At 37.7% G+C, this 17620-nt stretch overlaps 1 protein-coding gene across 1 annotated transcript in view; it reads right to left on the reverse strand.

The window, feature by feature from the left end:
* Positions 1–17620, reverse strand: part of crispld1 (cysteine rich secretory protein LCCL domain containing 1) — a 40165-nt gene that overhangs the window by 10593 nt on the left and 11952 nt on the right. Inside the window, exons 3-13 of the mRNA XM_003219584.4 lie at positions 13149–13267; positions 12900–13032; positions 11481–11596; positions 8294–8394; positions 6528–6677; positions 6384–6444; positions 6203–6269; positions 5254–5384; positions 675–718; positions 501–573; positions 108–183 (exon numbers count right to left, since the gene is read on the reverse strand). Coding sequence (XP_003219632.1) covers positions 108–183; positions 501–573; positions 675–718; positions 5254–5384; positions 6203–6269; positions 6384–6444; positions 6528–6677; positions 8294–8394; positions 11481–11596; positions 12900–13032; positions 13149–13267 — 1071 coding nt within the window. The remainder of the gene's footprint in view (positions 1–107; positions 184–500; positions 574–674; positions 719–5253; positions 5385–6202; positions 6270–6383; positions 6445–6527; positions 6678–8293; positions 8395–11480; positions 11597–12899; positions 13033–13148; positions 13268–17620) is intronic.

Genomic DNA, 17620 nt, shown 5'->3' on the forward strand with positions numbered 1-17620 from the left:
TGAAATTTTAATATTTGGATACTCCACCCTTGTTTTATAGGCATATTACTACTAGTATAGATGCAATTATTTCAGGGTTCATCTTTTAAACATGATCTTTCACTTACATCAGAGTAAATCCGTGATCCAATTACTCTTGCATAGTGTGGATTTGCCTGCATGCAATTGTGAGGACAATACAACCTTAAATCATAGGAAAGAAGAAAACAAGAGAAATTTTCAGATACAAATATTCTATGAATTGATTACAAATGTCTATCATTTTACTTAATGAAAAGAAAAATAGATCAATGAAGGAAAAAGATTATAATTGAAATCTCACAATATGTAAGACTTCACGTTTCCCTTTCCCTTTCCCTTTCCCATGGAAATTTTCACCTCTCCTAAATCTGTTCCATAGCAGATTTTAATGAGGGAAGTGGATAGGAAAATTTATTGTAGATTCCTTTTTCACAGAGTTGAGGACACAATAAAACAATGGGAAGGATTGCTTTGTTTACCTTGGGCAATGTGTAGCTGGTTTGTAAAATGGACACAGTTGTTCCACAGTTGTTTCACAAGTGATTGCCTGTACTGAGATTTAAAACAAAAATTAAAATTCCACAAAAATATGCAATGAAATGGCAGAAAAAGAACTAAACCAACAGAATCATATAATATCAATAAATGCTAACCTGTTACTTTAGAAACGATGAAGGAATTAGCAGACTGGTATTTCCTGCAACAAAAACAGTACCAGCATTATTATTATTACATTATCATTGATTTCCACAAGCAACATAATACCATATCATGGTGATGGTGATGTACAATCACATAATATAGAACAGTACAATAATTCAAAACCATGTTTTGACTTGGGCCTTTATTTAAAAACAGAAATAATGAAATAGAAGCAAAATAAATATTAATTACATTTAATTTCAATTAAAATTGATATAAAAGTTTAGACATACGGAATATCTATTATTTGACATTTTCATTATTATACCACAAAAGTTTATAATTAGATGCTGGCTATCAACTAGTATATACTGTTCTATGGCTTATTAATCATAGAAGAATAGAGTTGGAAGAGATCCCATGGGCCATCCAGTCCAACCCCCTGCCAAGAAGCAGGAAATCGCATTTAAAGCACCCTCAACAGATGGCCATCCAGCCTCTGCTTAAAAGCCTCCAAAGAAGGAGCCTCCACCACACTCCGGGGAAGAGAGTTCCACTGCCAAAGAGCTCTCACAGTGAGGAAGTTCTTCCTGATGTTCAGGTGGAATCTCCTTTCCTGTAGTTTGAAGCCATTGTTCCGCATCCTAGTCTCCAGGGCAGCAGATAACAAGCTTGCTCCCTCCTCCCTATGACTTCCCCTCACATATTTATACATGGCTATCATGTCTCCTCTCAGCCTTCTCTTCTGCATGCTAAACATGCCCAGCTCCTTAAGCCGCTCCTCATAGGGCTTGTTCTCCAGACCCTTGACCATTTTAGTCGCCCTCCTCTGGACACTTTCCAGCTTGTCAACATCTCCCTTAAATTGCAGTGCGCAGAATTGGACACAATGTGATTCCAGGTGTGGTCTGACCAAGGTAGAATAGGGGGGTAGCATGACTTCCCTGGATCTAGACACTATACTCCTATTGATGCAGGCCAAAATCCCATTGGCTTTGTTAGCTGCTGCATCACATTGTCGACTCATGTTTAACTTGTTGTCCACGAGGACTCCAAGGTCTTTTTCACATGTACTGCTGTTGAGCCACAATCCCCCATGCTGTATCTTTGCATTCCATTTTTTCTACCTAAATGCAAATCTTGCATTTGTCCCTGTTGAACTTCATTTTGTTAGTTTCAGCCCATCTCTCTAGTCTGTTAAGATTGTTTTGAATGCTGCTCCTTTCTTCTGGAGTATTAGATATCCCTCCCAGTTTGGTGTCATCTGCAAACTTGATGATCGTGCCTTCTAACCCTTCATCTAAGTCGTTAATAAAGATGTTGAACAGAACCAGGCCCAGGACGGAACCCTGCGGCACTCCACTTGTCACTTCTTTCCAGGATGAAGAAAACACATTGGTGAGCACCCTTTGGGTTCGTTCGCTTAGCCAATTACAGATCCACTTAGCTGTAGTTCTGTCTAGCCCACATTTTACTAGTTTGTTTGCCAAAATGTCATGGGGGATCTTGTCGAAGGCCTTACTAAAATCCAGGTACGCTACATCCACGGTGTTCCCTGTATCGACCCAACTCGTAACTCTACCAAAAAAAGAAATCAGATTAGTCTGGCATGACTTGTTTTTGATAAATCTGTGTTGACTATTAGCAATGACTTATTTGTTTCTAAGTGTTTGCAAACCACTTTCTCAATGATCTTTTCCAGAATCTTGCCTGGTATTTGTTTGTAATTGTTTGGGTCGTCCTTTTTTTCCTTCTTGAAGATAGGAACCACATTCGCCTTCCTCCAATCTGCTAGGACTTCTATCGTTCTCCAAGAACTCTCAAAGACGATTGCCAGTTGTTCCGAAATAACTTCTGCTAGTTCCTTCAATACTCTTGGATGTAGTTGATCTGGCCCTGGCAACTTAAATTCGTTTAGAGCGGCCAGGTGTTCCTGGACAACTTGTTTCCCTATTTGGGATTGGATTTCCCCATATCCTTCGTCCACTCCATGTTGCTGAGGTTGAGGATGGTTTTCTTTTTGTGAGAAGCCTGAGGCAAAGAAGGCATTAAGTAGTTCTGCCTTTTCCCTATCCCCTGTCACCACTACCCCATCTTCTCCTTGCAGAGGCCCTATTGCCTCATTGTTCTTTTTTCTACTGACGTAAGCAAAAAAGTCTTTTTTGTTGTTTTTAATGTCCCTGGCAAGCCTGAGCTCACTTTGCGCTTTAGCCTTGCAAACCTTTTCCCTACAGGAGTTGGCTATTCTTTGAATTCTTCTTTGGTGATTTATCCCCTTTTCCACTTCTTGTGCATGTCTCTTTTTAGTCTTTGCCTGGTTAGAAGTTCTTTGGACATCCATTCTGGCTTCTTTGCGCTTGTCTTATTTTTTTAAAAATTTGTTGGCACTATTTGCATTTGCACCTTGAGTATTTCACTTTTTTAAAATTGCCATCCATCCTTAACTCCCTTGTCTTTTAATATTAGCGTCCATGGAATGCTGCTCAGTATTTCCTTCATTTTTTGGAAGTCAGCTCTCTTAAAGTCCAGAATACATGTTTGACTTGTCTTAGTTTCAGCTTTCCTTTGTATGGCGAACTGCAGGAGCACATGGTCATTTGCCCCTAAGGATTCGACCACTTCGACTGCATTGATCAGGTCCTCCGCATTTGTTAGGATGAGATCGAGAGTAGCCAATCCCCTCGTTTCTATAAACTGCATGACTTTTCCTTGCTACACATTCCAGGATTTTCTACTCTTTATTATTATGACCACGATTGTTGGAACTAAGAAAACACTTTTGCCTTTAAAAAAGCATATAAGTTGCTGAATCCTAACTATGATGAGTACTTAGCAACTTCCTAGCCACCATATTAAAAATACATAGGTTACATGAGGGGCAGAAAAAGCAGTTTGAATGTAGTTTCCCCTGATTTCTTGCACCCTTGAGCCTAATTGTCAGTTCAGATGCCTAGCAAGAATAATCCATCTCATCCCCCACTTGGGCAGAGAGGAAGATAGGGAAAGAATGACACAGTAAATCTTTGTAATTTTCATTTTCACTGGCAAGATCAAGCAATGTAACAGCTTTCACTCTCCTATGAGAGTATGCCCTTGAAAAATGCAGTTTTAAGGACTATTTGCAATTCAGCCCACATCTGAGGTTTGTGCAAAAAAAAAAAACCCATCCCACAGTATTTTCTGTACTGCTAATGATGTTCTCTACATAGAAAATTAAGTTTTCTGTGCAGAAAAAATATTTTTGATCAAGAAAACACCTGTGCAGAAAATGTTTTAGTGCGTGAAGTGCCATTTTCAATTTAATCTTCACTCCCTCCTTTTTTTCACTCCACTCCAAAAACTAGGATTATGATTGTTTAAATTATTCATTTCCATAGGGGGAGAATAAACAATTTAAACAATTTTCTCCCTGCTAAATTATCCTCAGTTTTCAAAGAATTCTTGCTGGAGGGGACAAACTCATCTTTTTCCTAACCACACCTTATAGTGGAATATCAGGAAAGGGACACTTGGAGCAGTCTAGTGAGGAGGTTTGTCCTCTGCAACTTATCATGTTGGGATGAAAAGGATGAGAATATTCATCTTGCAAGGAGAGAACCAAAGGGAAAGGAAAATGAAACAAAAAGTTCAGGCTTTTGGAGGGAAAGAGAAAGATCACAGTGCAAAAGGAAGGAATGGTGGTGTAACAAGGAGAGATCCATAAGTAATTTTGCTGGGTTGGGGAAGATCTACCTTGATGTGGGGTAGAGAAATACATCAGGAACTCTGTGGATCTTCAAAAGACTGGAAAGTGTTATAGCTATTAAATCGTCTTTCACCACAAACTCGATAGATCAATATTTGCTACAGGTTGAGTATCCCTTATCTGCGAGCTTGGGATCAGAAGTGTTTTGAATTTTTTTCGGGGGGGGGGGGGGGGGGTTGCATATATGCATGTGTGATATATATTGAGTTATCTTGGGAATGGGATCCAAGTCTAAACACAAAATTCACTGATGTATACACCTTTTACACATAACCTGATGGTACATTTTCACAATACTTTTAATAGTTTTGCACATGGAACAAAGTTTGTGCACCATCAAATATTTAAATTGCTGTCCTATCAGTATTGGAATTCCTAGCCCTACCCCCTTGTTTTATCATACATTGTTCCTCAAAATGTGTGTACAATGAACAAAGATGTCATTGCCTCAGCCATCCACATGGTCAATTTCAGATTTTTGTTCACAGAATTCCAGAATAGGGATGTTCAACCTGTATAACTGTTCAATGAGTTTACATTTTTTTACAGTCATCTACTGTTATAGAGGATGCATCTACACTGTTAAATTAATGCATTTTGACATTACTTTAATTGTCATGGCTCAATGCTACGGAATCATGGAAGTTGTAGTTTTTACAAGTTCCTTTACCTTTTCTCCCAAAAGATGCTGGTGTCTCACCAAACTACAAATCCCAGGATTACATAGCATTAATGCATGGAAGTCAAAATGCATAAATTCCACACTGTAGATGGATGTGTCTTAAGTAAACTATGACAAAACCTGGTAACAAAGTACTCTGTACAATAACTATCTTTTTACTTACCCGATAGACTGTACTCCATTTCTATAGGACTTAATGAAATAATGTTTCCTTCCCTGTCTGGTAACATCAACCCAACCACCATCATTGTCAATGATGCCATAATGTATTGCAGCTCGGCAAATGCTTGATTGCTATGAAGGTAAAAGAAAAAAACAATAATAAAATATTTTTCTCATTATATTTCTAAAAGGGAAAAACATCAATTTTCCAAATAAAATATTGAGATGTCTAAGAAGGTAACCAAATCAACCGACGTTACCTTCTATCTGACAAAGCAGAGTTATGTGATGATGTCAGATATTTCATGTTACTCCAACTATGCTTCTTAATTGTCATTCATATGAGGTATATATTCAAGTGTCTAATTCTGAATGGGACCATAAATTAAATTTGGTTTATTTTTTTCAAGGCAGAGCTGGGGGCAAAATTTGTTTCACTCTGATTTTGAACAATGTATCAAGTTTGCACCTCTCCTCAACTAAACATTGATTTTCTATTGAACATCTGTGCATTTTTGAGTATGCAATCAGATCTTCATATCTCAGATGGGTAGTTAATCAATGCATGGTTTCATTAAAATGCATAGGCATACATATGAAGTGTGAATACCTATGACAAATACACAGAAATTTATTTAAATTAATTGGAGAAAATGCATATATATTTTTAAAAAAACACACATATATTTGCATATAACTAGAAATGATAGAAATGATTGAAATAAATAAATAAAATAAATATTTAGAAAATATGAAATTGTCTATGAAAGGAGGGGAAAACTAGCAATATGATACAGATACAAATCAGAATTAGCTTCAAGGTAGAAATTAGAAAGCTCATCACATTTTCCGAATATAGTGTTTTGTCAACAATAACATTTGAGTTAACCTTCCTAGCTTAAAAATGAACTCAAATAGGGTTAGACTGAATAAAATTGTATTATTTTTACCATGTCATAATGAACACTTCCAACAACTTTGGCATGACTGTCCAAACAGCCGGCAGGACATTCATACCTAGAAAAATCAGAACGGAAAAAGGTTTGAAAAAGACAATAAGAAAATAAGCTTTCTTAACAAAACATGCAGTTGGTTTAATGGATTCTTGATAAATTGTCATGTTGATCCTACCTATTGCACGTTGTTCCTTTGCACTGATCTCTCAGTCGCACTTCACATGAAACGATTTGCGCTGAAGGAAAAGCAACCAACATTATTACAGTGTTTCTGTGCACTTGGGGATCCAGTTAAAATATTAAAATAGATTTTCCTTACACATTTGCTGTTTGCTGATGACCTCATTTCTTTCACTGTCATCAGAAGAATGAGACCTTAATCTGTTTTGTGATGTCTCTCGAACATGTGACTGCTGACGTTCAATTTCATTGGTTTCCATTTCTGGAGAGTAAACTCTTTCTGAACCTTCTGTCAAAGCAAATGAAAGAAAGAAATACTCTTTTTCTGAAAACAGGCACACTGAATGATTGAAAAATGCAAATGATCGTGATAATTTCTCAGGACTAAATAGCACTGCAGCCTTAAGCATTTCTGGAAAGCATTTTATTACAATCAGTGGCACCCATTTATCTTGAAGAAAGATTGATGAGGCTCAGTGAGGCTTTATCCCGAGTAGACATGCATAGGGTTACACTGTAAAGCATAAGTAGGTAATATGGGGAGATCCAGACGTCATTGACTGAAACAAAGAGCATTCCTCTCATTGCTTTGCTGGCTAGGATTTTTGGTAATTGCAGTCCAATGGCATCTGGACAGATGCTTTTTGCCAGGTTCTGATTTAAAATGGTTGTACTAGATACCAACCATTGTCTCACTCTCAGTCCTGACAGAAAGTGAATACTGTAGGCCATCTACTTTTGCAGTGCTATGACACAGAACCACTGCTAAAGTGAGGAAAATGCAAATTTAAAAAACTATTTTAATTTTACTCTTACTTCTCTAAGAATCTCTATGCTATCCAGTGCAACTCTAGAACAACAGTACAAGGTAGGTGTCATCCCATCCCAGGGCTGCTTAAGCCCTGGGAAAACAGGATGGTGGTGTAAACAGCCACAGCTGCTTCCCAAATAGGAAGTAGCACAACTGTTTACATTTGGCCAAAACATGGGTAAGTTTCAGAACTTCAGGGGAGCTCTGGAGAATGCTACAACTTTTGTTAACATGGTTCAAGGCCACATTTAGTAGCTTTGGCCCATGTTAACCCAAATCAGATGTGTACATCATGAAGCCCCCACAGAGTTGATTTACATCCCATCCCCCTCTTCAAGATAAATGGTCCATATAAATGGGCCCTAAAATAACTATAAAATGGAGATGTTATTACAGAAAGCAAGTTGTCCTCTTTTTTTTCACAGTTATTTCCAGCTCTATTAGTAAAGGAATTCTGAGGCAGATAGCAAGACTTACTTGAGCTACTGACATAATCAGAAAAAAGAAGACCTATTAGAATATAACTGCCATCAGTTATGCTTTTCTTCTCTGCAAAGTCTCTTTGCACAGCCAAAGCATATGAAGAAGCCCTTGTTCAACAGACAAAATCCCTCATCAAGTCACAAACCACCTTCCCCTTTATATAACACTCTGACAATAATGGAAAGCTGGCAGTTTATATTATTACTGAAATTATTTAATATTATACAGTAGAGTCTCGCTTATCCAACGTAAACGGGCCGGCAGAACGTTGGATAAGCGAATATGTTGGATAATAAGGAGTTATTAAGGAAAAGCCTATTAAACATTAAATTAGGTTATGATTTTACAAATTAAGCACCAAAACATCATGTTATACAACAAATTTGACAAAAAAAGTAGTTCAATACACATTAATACTATGTAGTAATTACTGTATTTACGAATTTAGCACCAAAATATCATGATATATTGAAAACATTGACTACAAAAATGCGTTGGATAATCCAGAATGTTGGATAAGCGAGTGTTGGATAAGTGAGACTCTACTGTATTTATAAATATTGCACACAATAGCACAGTAAAGTCAGTTAACAATATTAACAAATTTATACCTTTATAACAAAGATTTTCTCTACAGCCTCCTCCAAAACTAGGTGGGCAAGCAGAACATGGACGGCCATGTTTATATGGAGCATGTCCCCACCAATTACCCCTAGGAAAAAAGAATATTATTTAATGAAATAAATTCACAATATCTATTGTGTTTCACACAGCTAAAATTGCTCACCACTGACTTAATCAGTACTCATATAGTAGCCACAGCAAACCCTTTGTCATCTGCTGTAGCTGTCCATTTCATGAGGACTGCTTTTTTGAGAACACTAGTCATTCTCCCTTTAAAAGAATATCAAGAACTGTAGATTGCAGCCTAGAGCATGAGCTATAGATAAATTAGCAAAGAGTTACATTTAATAAATGGTATGTCTGTAATATATTATACTAAAACACAGGTGCAAGTTAGCCACTGGGGAGATTTCGCTGAATGACAGGCACTTTAAGTACCCTTTGTAAACAGATAAGCATAGTCAATATTTGGCAACATCCACATCTGATTCTAAGAAGAAGGGTTAACATCCAGTCTTTCCCGTTATCATATTTGAAGGAAGTCACACCATGCAAGTAAAATGCTAGATAGGCCACTGTTACAATAGAGCTAAACCAGAACTCTCCAACAGCAAAGTGAATTGTTACTAAGGGAGAATAGAATAAGGGAAGCACAAATTCAAATGCATATAATCTTTCTGTTGGCAAAGTTTAGGCATTCTGCCACAACTGCACTTTTGCCTGTCAGGACCACAACATGGAAATGTTTTGCCAAAGGCAAAGGTTCTCTTTGGATTCAAAGGAGGTAACACACAAGTGGTTAAGATTACAAGACTTCAGTAACAAACAGGCAAAAGTATCAAAGAGAAAGCATCAAAGAAATGTGAACCCAGCAAATCTCCTTTCTTGGAGCAATAGCGAGGAATGCCCAAGCCAATGTGCAGCACTTTTCTGATATCAGCCTGCAGTGAGGTTCAACATTAAAAAAACGAAAATTTTCGGCCTCTTGGCTTCAAAGGAAGGTCTTCCTAGGCTGACCCCTCCTTGGTTTTTGGGCTAGAGGGGTGAAAATTGCCCCATACACGGACGGCATTTCAACCCCATTTAGCCCACCAACTTTTAAAATGTTTGGGTCTTCCCCAGAGTACTATTGTTATTATTATTATTATTATTATTATTATTATTATTATTATTATTACTACTACTACTACTACTATTAACACCCATTGGCACATATCAGCTGTTATGGAGAGGCACTCCTTTTCCAGATTCAGCTTAGGGTCCCAGAGTAACTATTGTTATTAATGTGTATATTAATATTATTATTGAGACCCATTGGTCCACATCCAATGTAATGGAGAGGCACTAGTTTTCCAGACTTAGCTTAGGGTCCCAGAGTAACTATTGTTATTAATATATTATTGTTGTTGTTGTTGTTGTTAAGACCCATTGGCACACATCCGATGTAATGGGGAAGCACTCCTCGCCCAGACTCAGCTTAGGGTCCCAGAATAACTATCATTATTTATATTAATATTATTACCAATACCCATTGGTACACATCAGCTGTAATGGGAAGGCAGCCCTCTGTCAATACTTGCTTATTGTTATGGGGTCGAAACGAAAGGAAAACGAAAGCAAGCACAATGACTGTGCGGCTTTCATTTTCATGTCGTCATTCATTTTGTGTAGACGAACGGTCGAAACAAAACGATAGCACAAAGGAAACAAAGGGAAAAAATTTGTGCACATCTCTACTATGCATCCAGTTTCAGGGATTCTTTATTTCATGCATATCTTATTGCTTTGACAGTATTTTCATTTATTCTAGGAGCAACTTTTCTTTTAAAAAAAATTTAGGAACTTCTGCTGGTTTTCCTCTGCTTCTTGGGATGGATGGTTAAAAGATATAGTGTCAATTCTACAGATGTAACCAGCATATGCCCCCTATCACCACAACCTGCCTATAAGATCGCTCTGTCAAAGCTGTTCCAAAGCCAAGGCCTTTCACAGCTTGAGTGTAACCTTATTTAACACCATGTAAGATCACCATAATTCAGCTGAATTGCTGCCAATCAGATATCTTCTAATAATCTGTTACAAAACAAGCAGATTATCTTCATAAATAGACTTGGCAGATTGTAAAGAATGCCTGGAATGTTGTGATTTTGGACTAAATGATATTTAGGTTGGAACACTTGAAATCCAAACTGCATTAGTGTTGCACTGTGCCAAAATTCCACGAGAAGCAATGCTGTTTATCCAACATGACCTACTGGTCTTATATTGTCTGACACCATGTAAAACAGTGGTTCCCAAATTTAGGTCTCCAGTACAATTCCCAGCAGAACTAGCCATAGCTTTTGTAATTGCACTGCAATAACATCCAGAAACCCAAATGTAAGAATGAAACACGTGGGTTCTGTTATGATCATTGAGACCAACTCCCATTTAGCAGGCATAATATGTATACAGTGTTCCCTCACTTATCTCTTGGGTTAGGTTCCAGGACCACCCGCAATAAGTGAAAATCCGCAAAGTAGGGACACTATATTTATTTTAATATTTATACATTATTTTAGTAGTTATACACTATTTTAAGTCTTTATCAACCAATTGTGTGTTGATAAATTGACGACTCCTCCTCCTGTTGCTGCTTGGGCCCCTTTTCTCTCCCTTTGGCTTCTCCTTCCTTAGGCTGTAAATTGTAATTTTTTATGATTTATAATAGTCTTTTAGAGTTTATTGAAAAACCACGAAATAGCGAATCCGCGAAAAGTGAACTGCGAAGTAGTGAGGGAACACTGTATTAATCCCACTTGGGCAGCAGTTGATCTCTGAGGTCTTTAAATTACAGAGCCCACTGCTTTTAAGAAAAATAAGATTGCAATGAAAATCTTGGGAAAAGAAGTAATGGCAGGTGAGAGAGGAAATTTAACATTCACATATTCACAAGGAAGCAAGGGACAGGGGCAAAATGTGGAGTTTATAAGAGACAGGCAAATAAACCCCTTATGTTGAAAAAAATTACAGCAATACTGGCACTGGGGGGATTTTGGAATTACAGATTAAAATTTTGATTTTTCCAAGCTTTTTGAAATATCCTCCTGCTTTCTCTAGTTCAAACTGGGACTTTCACATGCACTTCTGTGTTCCATGTAGTAATCAATTTACCTGCTCTCTATGTATACTTACTTGGGGGAGTAATTGCACACCAGGTAAATTGCTTTTGGCCATATCTGTCCCCAGACGTTCATATTATGACACAAGTTAACAGCACAACCTATTCTGCTACTTGTTGCCCATACCACCTAGAAAGACAAAAAGATCAGAGAGTTAAACATCTGATTCAAACTAAGACAAATGAGTATAATAAAAACAAACACAGAAAAGCAATCATGACTAATATTGCTCTTTATATTATATATTGGCTCTCTCTGTATGTGTGATGAACCCAGACAGAGAAAGCCAGGATAATATAAAGATCAAAATGAACTTTTATTAATACAACTAAGCAATCACCATTTTAGGGAAATTGGCCGGCATTGGATAATGTATATGTGACTGATGGGATCCCATTGATTTAGATTGCCCAAATTTAGTTACAGTCATCCTTAAGCGCAGAGATAGGTTGTAGACAGAGGGAAAAATTACTGTGCAGATTCAGACAATCACTGCTGATTGATGCTCACTATCTTGCATCCTGGCCCAATTATGGAAGGAGAAAGAAGGGAAAATGGGGGACATGTAGCAGTAGCTTCACATGCAAACTTCATCTGGTCCAAACATCTGTAACCAATTAGCTAATTGGGACTAGCTATAGGGAGCACCCAATTCCATTATTGCAACTGGCTGCCGGTCCATTTCCAGGCACATTTCAAGGTATCATTTTTTATGTAGCACCTGATATAGCTCAAGTTCAGTTGACTTCATGGGCCAGTTCTTCCTTACAAACCTGCACATGCTTTGAGATCTGCTGGAAAGGCCCTTCACTCTGGCCCCTTCTACACTGCCATATAAAATCCAGATTATATGCTTTGATCTGGTTTATATGGTAATGTAGATTCAAAGCAGATAATGTAGATTATCCAATTTGATAATCTGGATTATATGGCAGTGTAAAAGGGCCCTCAGACCCACTACCTTCCCAGGCACTGTACAACTAGTAGGAACACAAAAAAGAGCTTTCTCCTCCCTTCCCTGTGGAGTTTCGACTGGCACTCTATCCAATTTCTTATTACAAATGAGTAAAGTCTTTTCTGTTTTACAAACATATGATAAATCATTGTGTGAGGCTCAACCTACCTAAACAATGTACTAGGTTTTCCTAATTGTTGTGTTGCTGTGTGAAGATGTGTGTTGTTTAACTGTTTTAATTGGCTTTTATTTTTGATAATTCGTAGTTTTAAGTTTATATTTTATCATTTATTCTTTTTTAAACTTTTATATTTGTGGCTTTTAATTTATTATAAACCACTTTGAGTCCCAAACTGGGAGAAAGGTGGGGATAATCATCATCATCTTCCAGTTGATTTCTGTTTTTTGTAAAATATCTGTATCAAATTACCACAATACACACAAAGTAATTATTAAGTTTTATAAAAGCTTACCCACCTGTGTATAATGAGTGCACACAGGACCAGTGCATCTATATGGGCAATAAGGATTGCATTCTTGAGGATAAGGATAGCTAAAATCTCTGACTTCATCATACCATGCTTGGACATGAAATGTTAATGGTCTGTATCTACAAATAAGAGTGAAAGAAATTCCAAAATCATCCCACTATCTGCTTTGATTTTTTAATAAAAACAAATTGCATGTGTTTAAAACACTCATATTTTCACATTGTTTTCTACATACCTCCCCCAATGTGCTCCCAAGTTCTGTCCAATGGATGGGAGAAGACTTGCAGGACCATGTTCCCAAAGACATGTCTCAGCCCAGGACTGTGCTGATCTCTCCAACTCTACATCCCATGTCTGGGACAGGGGACAAAAAGAACGTTAATTCATGTTAATTATGTATTTTTCAGCTTATGGAAGGCTGATCTTTTCCATTTCTAAAATAGTTTTATACTTGAAGGAATCATTTTGATTTTTTTAACCCTACTATGAACCATATTATGTTCCATTCCGTACAGTTTAAAAGGACAGGTAGCCATTAAGGACACTTCCACACAGGGCTTAAACCCACAATGAAGCTGGTTTAAGAAATTTTCAGGAAGGCCCAGGTCTAATGGAGTATCTAGTTAATTCGGGACAAAGCAGGGTTTTCCTGCTTTGACCTGAAGTAATCCTCTTTTACCTGAGGTATCGTTTGGATGCCTCAGGTAAAAGTCTGATAGGGCCAGCATTTTGGACCCTGCCTGGAAGGGCCCTTAGCCTGATGTTTTGCATCAAGACAGGCTCTCTGATTATCCACATAGACTATCAATAACATTATATGCCACAAACAAATAGCATTATTGCCACAATATGGTAGCATGCATGCATACAACCACACCCAATAAAAGATGGGACATGGGGACACACGACAAACAAAAACATTCTTCTGCAAATGTAAATAAGGATGAAATTGAAAAAAGTGACTTCTCAATGTGGTGTCACTTATGTTCTGCCTTTTCCAAATCCTGCAACTCTTTATTTCCCAGACTCATCCATGTGAATCTATGCACCTAGCATCCCTTTTCTAGATGTAGCAGTCTTTAATCCTACTTCTTCCCATAATGAAGTAGGATATCATAGACTGGAGATATTTTTTTCAATCCAGGCCACAATTGATGCTGAAGAATGAAAAACCACAGATTATATTTCATAAATCGCTGAGCTGCTGAACTTGCTGACCGAAAGGTTGGCAGTTCAAATCCGGAGAGCAGGGTGAACTCCTGCGGTTAGCCCCAGCTTCTGCCAACCTAGCAGTTCAAAAGCATGCAAATGTGAGTAGATCAATAGGTACCACTCCAGCAGGAAGGTAACTGCGCTCCATGCAGTCATGCCAGCACATGACCTTGGAGGTGTCTACGGACAACGCTGGCTCTTCGGCTTAGAAATGGAGATGAGCATCAACCCCCAGAATCAGACACAACTAGACAAGGGCCATCCAGTCTAACATCCTGCCATGCAGGAAAATACAATCAAAACAGTTCTGACAGATGGCCAGCCTGTTTAAAAACCTGCCAAGAAGGTGACTCAATTATATTCCAAGATAGCATATTCCATTGCCCTGACTGAAGAGAAACCAGAGTACCAACATTTTTACAGTCAAAATGTTAAAGTGTAATATTGTATATATGTCTACTCAGAAGAAAGGTTTACTAAATTATTAGGACTTATTCCTTTTATTTGAGGAGGTTCAAATGGACATACTCTTAGGTAGGGGGTATAGAGATTTGCAGGTGAAGTAAGTTAACATAAATTAATATTTCCAAACAGTAACATATTCAAACAAGTAAAAAAAACTTAACTGAAGCAAGTACAGTAGAGTCTCATTTATCCAACGTAAACGGGCCGGCAGAACGTTGGATAAGCGAATATGTTGGATAATAAGGAGAGATTAAGGAAAAGCCTATTAAACATCAAATTAGGTTATGATTTTACAAATTAAGCACCAAAACATCATGTTATACAACAAATTTGACAGAAAAAGTAGTTCAATACACAGTAATGCTATGTAGTAATTACTGTATTTACGAATTTAGCACCAAATTATCATGCTGTATTGAAGTCATTGACTACAAAAATGCGTTGGATAATCCAGAACGTTGGATAAGCGAGTGTTGGATAAGTGAGACTCTACTGTATGTAGAACAATATAGGATTCTCAAAGTATGGCTATGATAGTCTGTGGATAGACAGAAAAAAACTCTCTTGCAAAACACCCTCCAGTGCCAAGAATATGCAGCTACTTTTCCTGAACTGTTGGTACCCCCTTGATGGCAGAAAGGAGGCATTACTTTTCCACATGACCCAAAGCCTTCTTTTTTTCACTGGGCTGGAGACCAGAAACTTTTTAGTCCTGGATCTGCCATAATGTATTGTATGCATTCCCTAATGTATTCAAGGCATTCAGAGAAACATGAAGTTTTGTGAATTGAGCTTTTCTTTTCTCATCCCCACTGGATTGCTCTGTGTATTAATCTATAACTAATTTTACAAAAATTAAGTAATTTCAATGAAAAAAATAAAATAGGCTTTAAACAGTACATTTCAAAAATATCAGTGAGGTCTTAAAAAATAGCATGTTTGATTTCTCTCCAAACAATTTACCAGTCATGCTATTTGTATACCATTAATTTTCATGTAAGGTGCTGGTACAAGAAATCTTTTAATCTGTACTAAACAAATCTCTGACAAAGAATCAAAGAGTCCTTATGGTGAGAATCCTTTTAAAGCTAAATGCAAAAACTTGTAACATAAACTAAAAAGAGCAAAGTTTCAGGCTCAGTAAAGACAGCCATGCATACTATTGGCACCAAAAAAGTAAACATTTACTGTGGCATGATATAAAACCTCAATGCTGTATTCATTCTAAATATAAGGAATAGACTGGTAAAGTAAATAACACAGAACAGTATGGTACTTATTTACATTTTAATAGCACCCACTATGTAAGAAATTACAATTCATAAAGAAAAAATACATTTAAAAACTAGATTAAAAACCATATAAAAGTATCTAATGTATACACAAGGAATCTGTCATAAAAAATACACTTCCAATTATGGTTAGAACCATTATATGTTTAAATCTGAATGATGTCACAAAGGAAGGCTCATGTAAGCAGTTGATAGTGAAGTTTCACATAGACTAAAGCTTAGGAAAATTCCTTTTGGAGGAATGGGGCGTTATCATGGCAAAAGTAACTTTTCCAAGCTCAGATACTGATCCAAATTTGCAAGAAATTGGCATTTAAAATGCTGATTTCATGTGAATTTGGCACACACACAGAGGGCCAAAACATTGAATCTTTAGTGAGGGGGTGGCCACATTCCCACCTGTGCCCATCCACAATAATCATGGGTGAGGTTTGACCACCAGCCGCCTGCTCTCCTTCCTTTCCTGACTGTACAAGTTTTAAAAAAGGAAAAGTGCCTAAATGACTTGGCTGAGTTCTGGAAAAGGAAGGAAGGGAATTCCCCCTCCAGAGCTCCATGGGTCATTTAGACACAAAACAGAATCCTTAGAAGCCGCAACACTTGGTAAGGAGCCTTTTTAACCTTCTACAGGCAGGAGGGGGGAGAGGAGGGGAGACCAGCACTGCCATCCCTCCTCCATGGGCTGCTTGAACCATTGGAGGCAGGATTGCTATGGAGACTGCTCCTGAGAGCATGCATGGCAATTTCAGAAGCAATCTCCACAGTCTCCAGACCTCCAAAGATGCTGACCTTCCTGGAAAGTACAGATCTTTAGAGGTTTTTTAACCTGGAATAAACCTGGATTTCCTGATTTATTCTAGGTTAATTGCATTATCATGAGCCGTCATTTCAACACCTCATAATAATGCATTCCCTATACCACATTTTCATGCAATGTAGATGGAACCATAGAGACATACTAGACTGCAATTTATTTGTTAAAAAGTCAGTACTCAGAAAGATATACAGGGTTCCCTCACCTATTGTGGGCAGAGCCGGCCCTAGGTATTTTTCAAGTGTAGGTGAACAGAATTTTGGTGTCCCCCCCCAACCAATCACTGAAAAATAAAAGCATTGGATAAGCGAAAATGTTGGATAATAAGGAAAGATAAAGGAAAAGCCTATTAAACATCAAATTACATTATGATTTTACAAATTAAGCACCAAAACATCATGTTTTACAACAAATCAATAGAAAAAGCGGTTCAATACATGGTAATGTTATGTAGGAATTACTATATTTGCGAATTTAGCACTAAACATTGAACAGGGATATAGGGCAGTGTGGACTTAGATAACCCAGATAGCCCTCAATATTTAAAAAAAACTCTAAAATCAGGACAATAAATAAAGAACAACACTCTGAAAACAGAAGAAATCCAGACAGTAAACAATCAGGGACAGCTAACACCTCCCAAAAAAAAGATTCTTCCAGACAAGAAGAAGCCAGGCCTTGAAGCCACAGGGCCATTAAATGCTAATCAAGGTGATTAATTACAACATTCACACCTGCTTCAAAGAAAAGTTCTTTCTCCCACCCTGGACCTTCTACAGATATATAAACGCCACATACCTAGCTTCCAAGTTCTCACAGACCTCACAATCTCTGAAGGCCCCAAAGGTGGGCTCCCGTGGTACGAAGGTGGGTCTGCGCCAGCCGGAAAGCCCAGCACGGGCACCGGAAGGCCCAAAAGAGAAG

This window comes from Anolis carolinensis, chromosome 4 (genome assembly GCF_035594765.1).
Source record: "Anolis carolinensis isolate JA03-04 chromosome 4, rAnoCar3.1.pri, whole genome shotgun sequence".
NCBI lineage: Eukaryota > Metazoa > Chordata > Lepidosauria > Squamata > Dactyloidae > Anolis > Anolis carolinensis.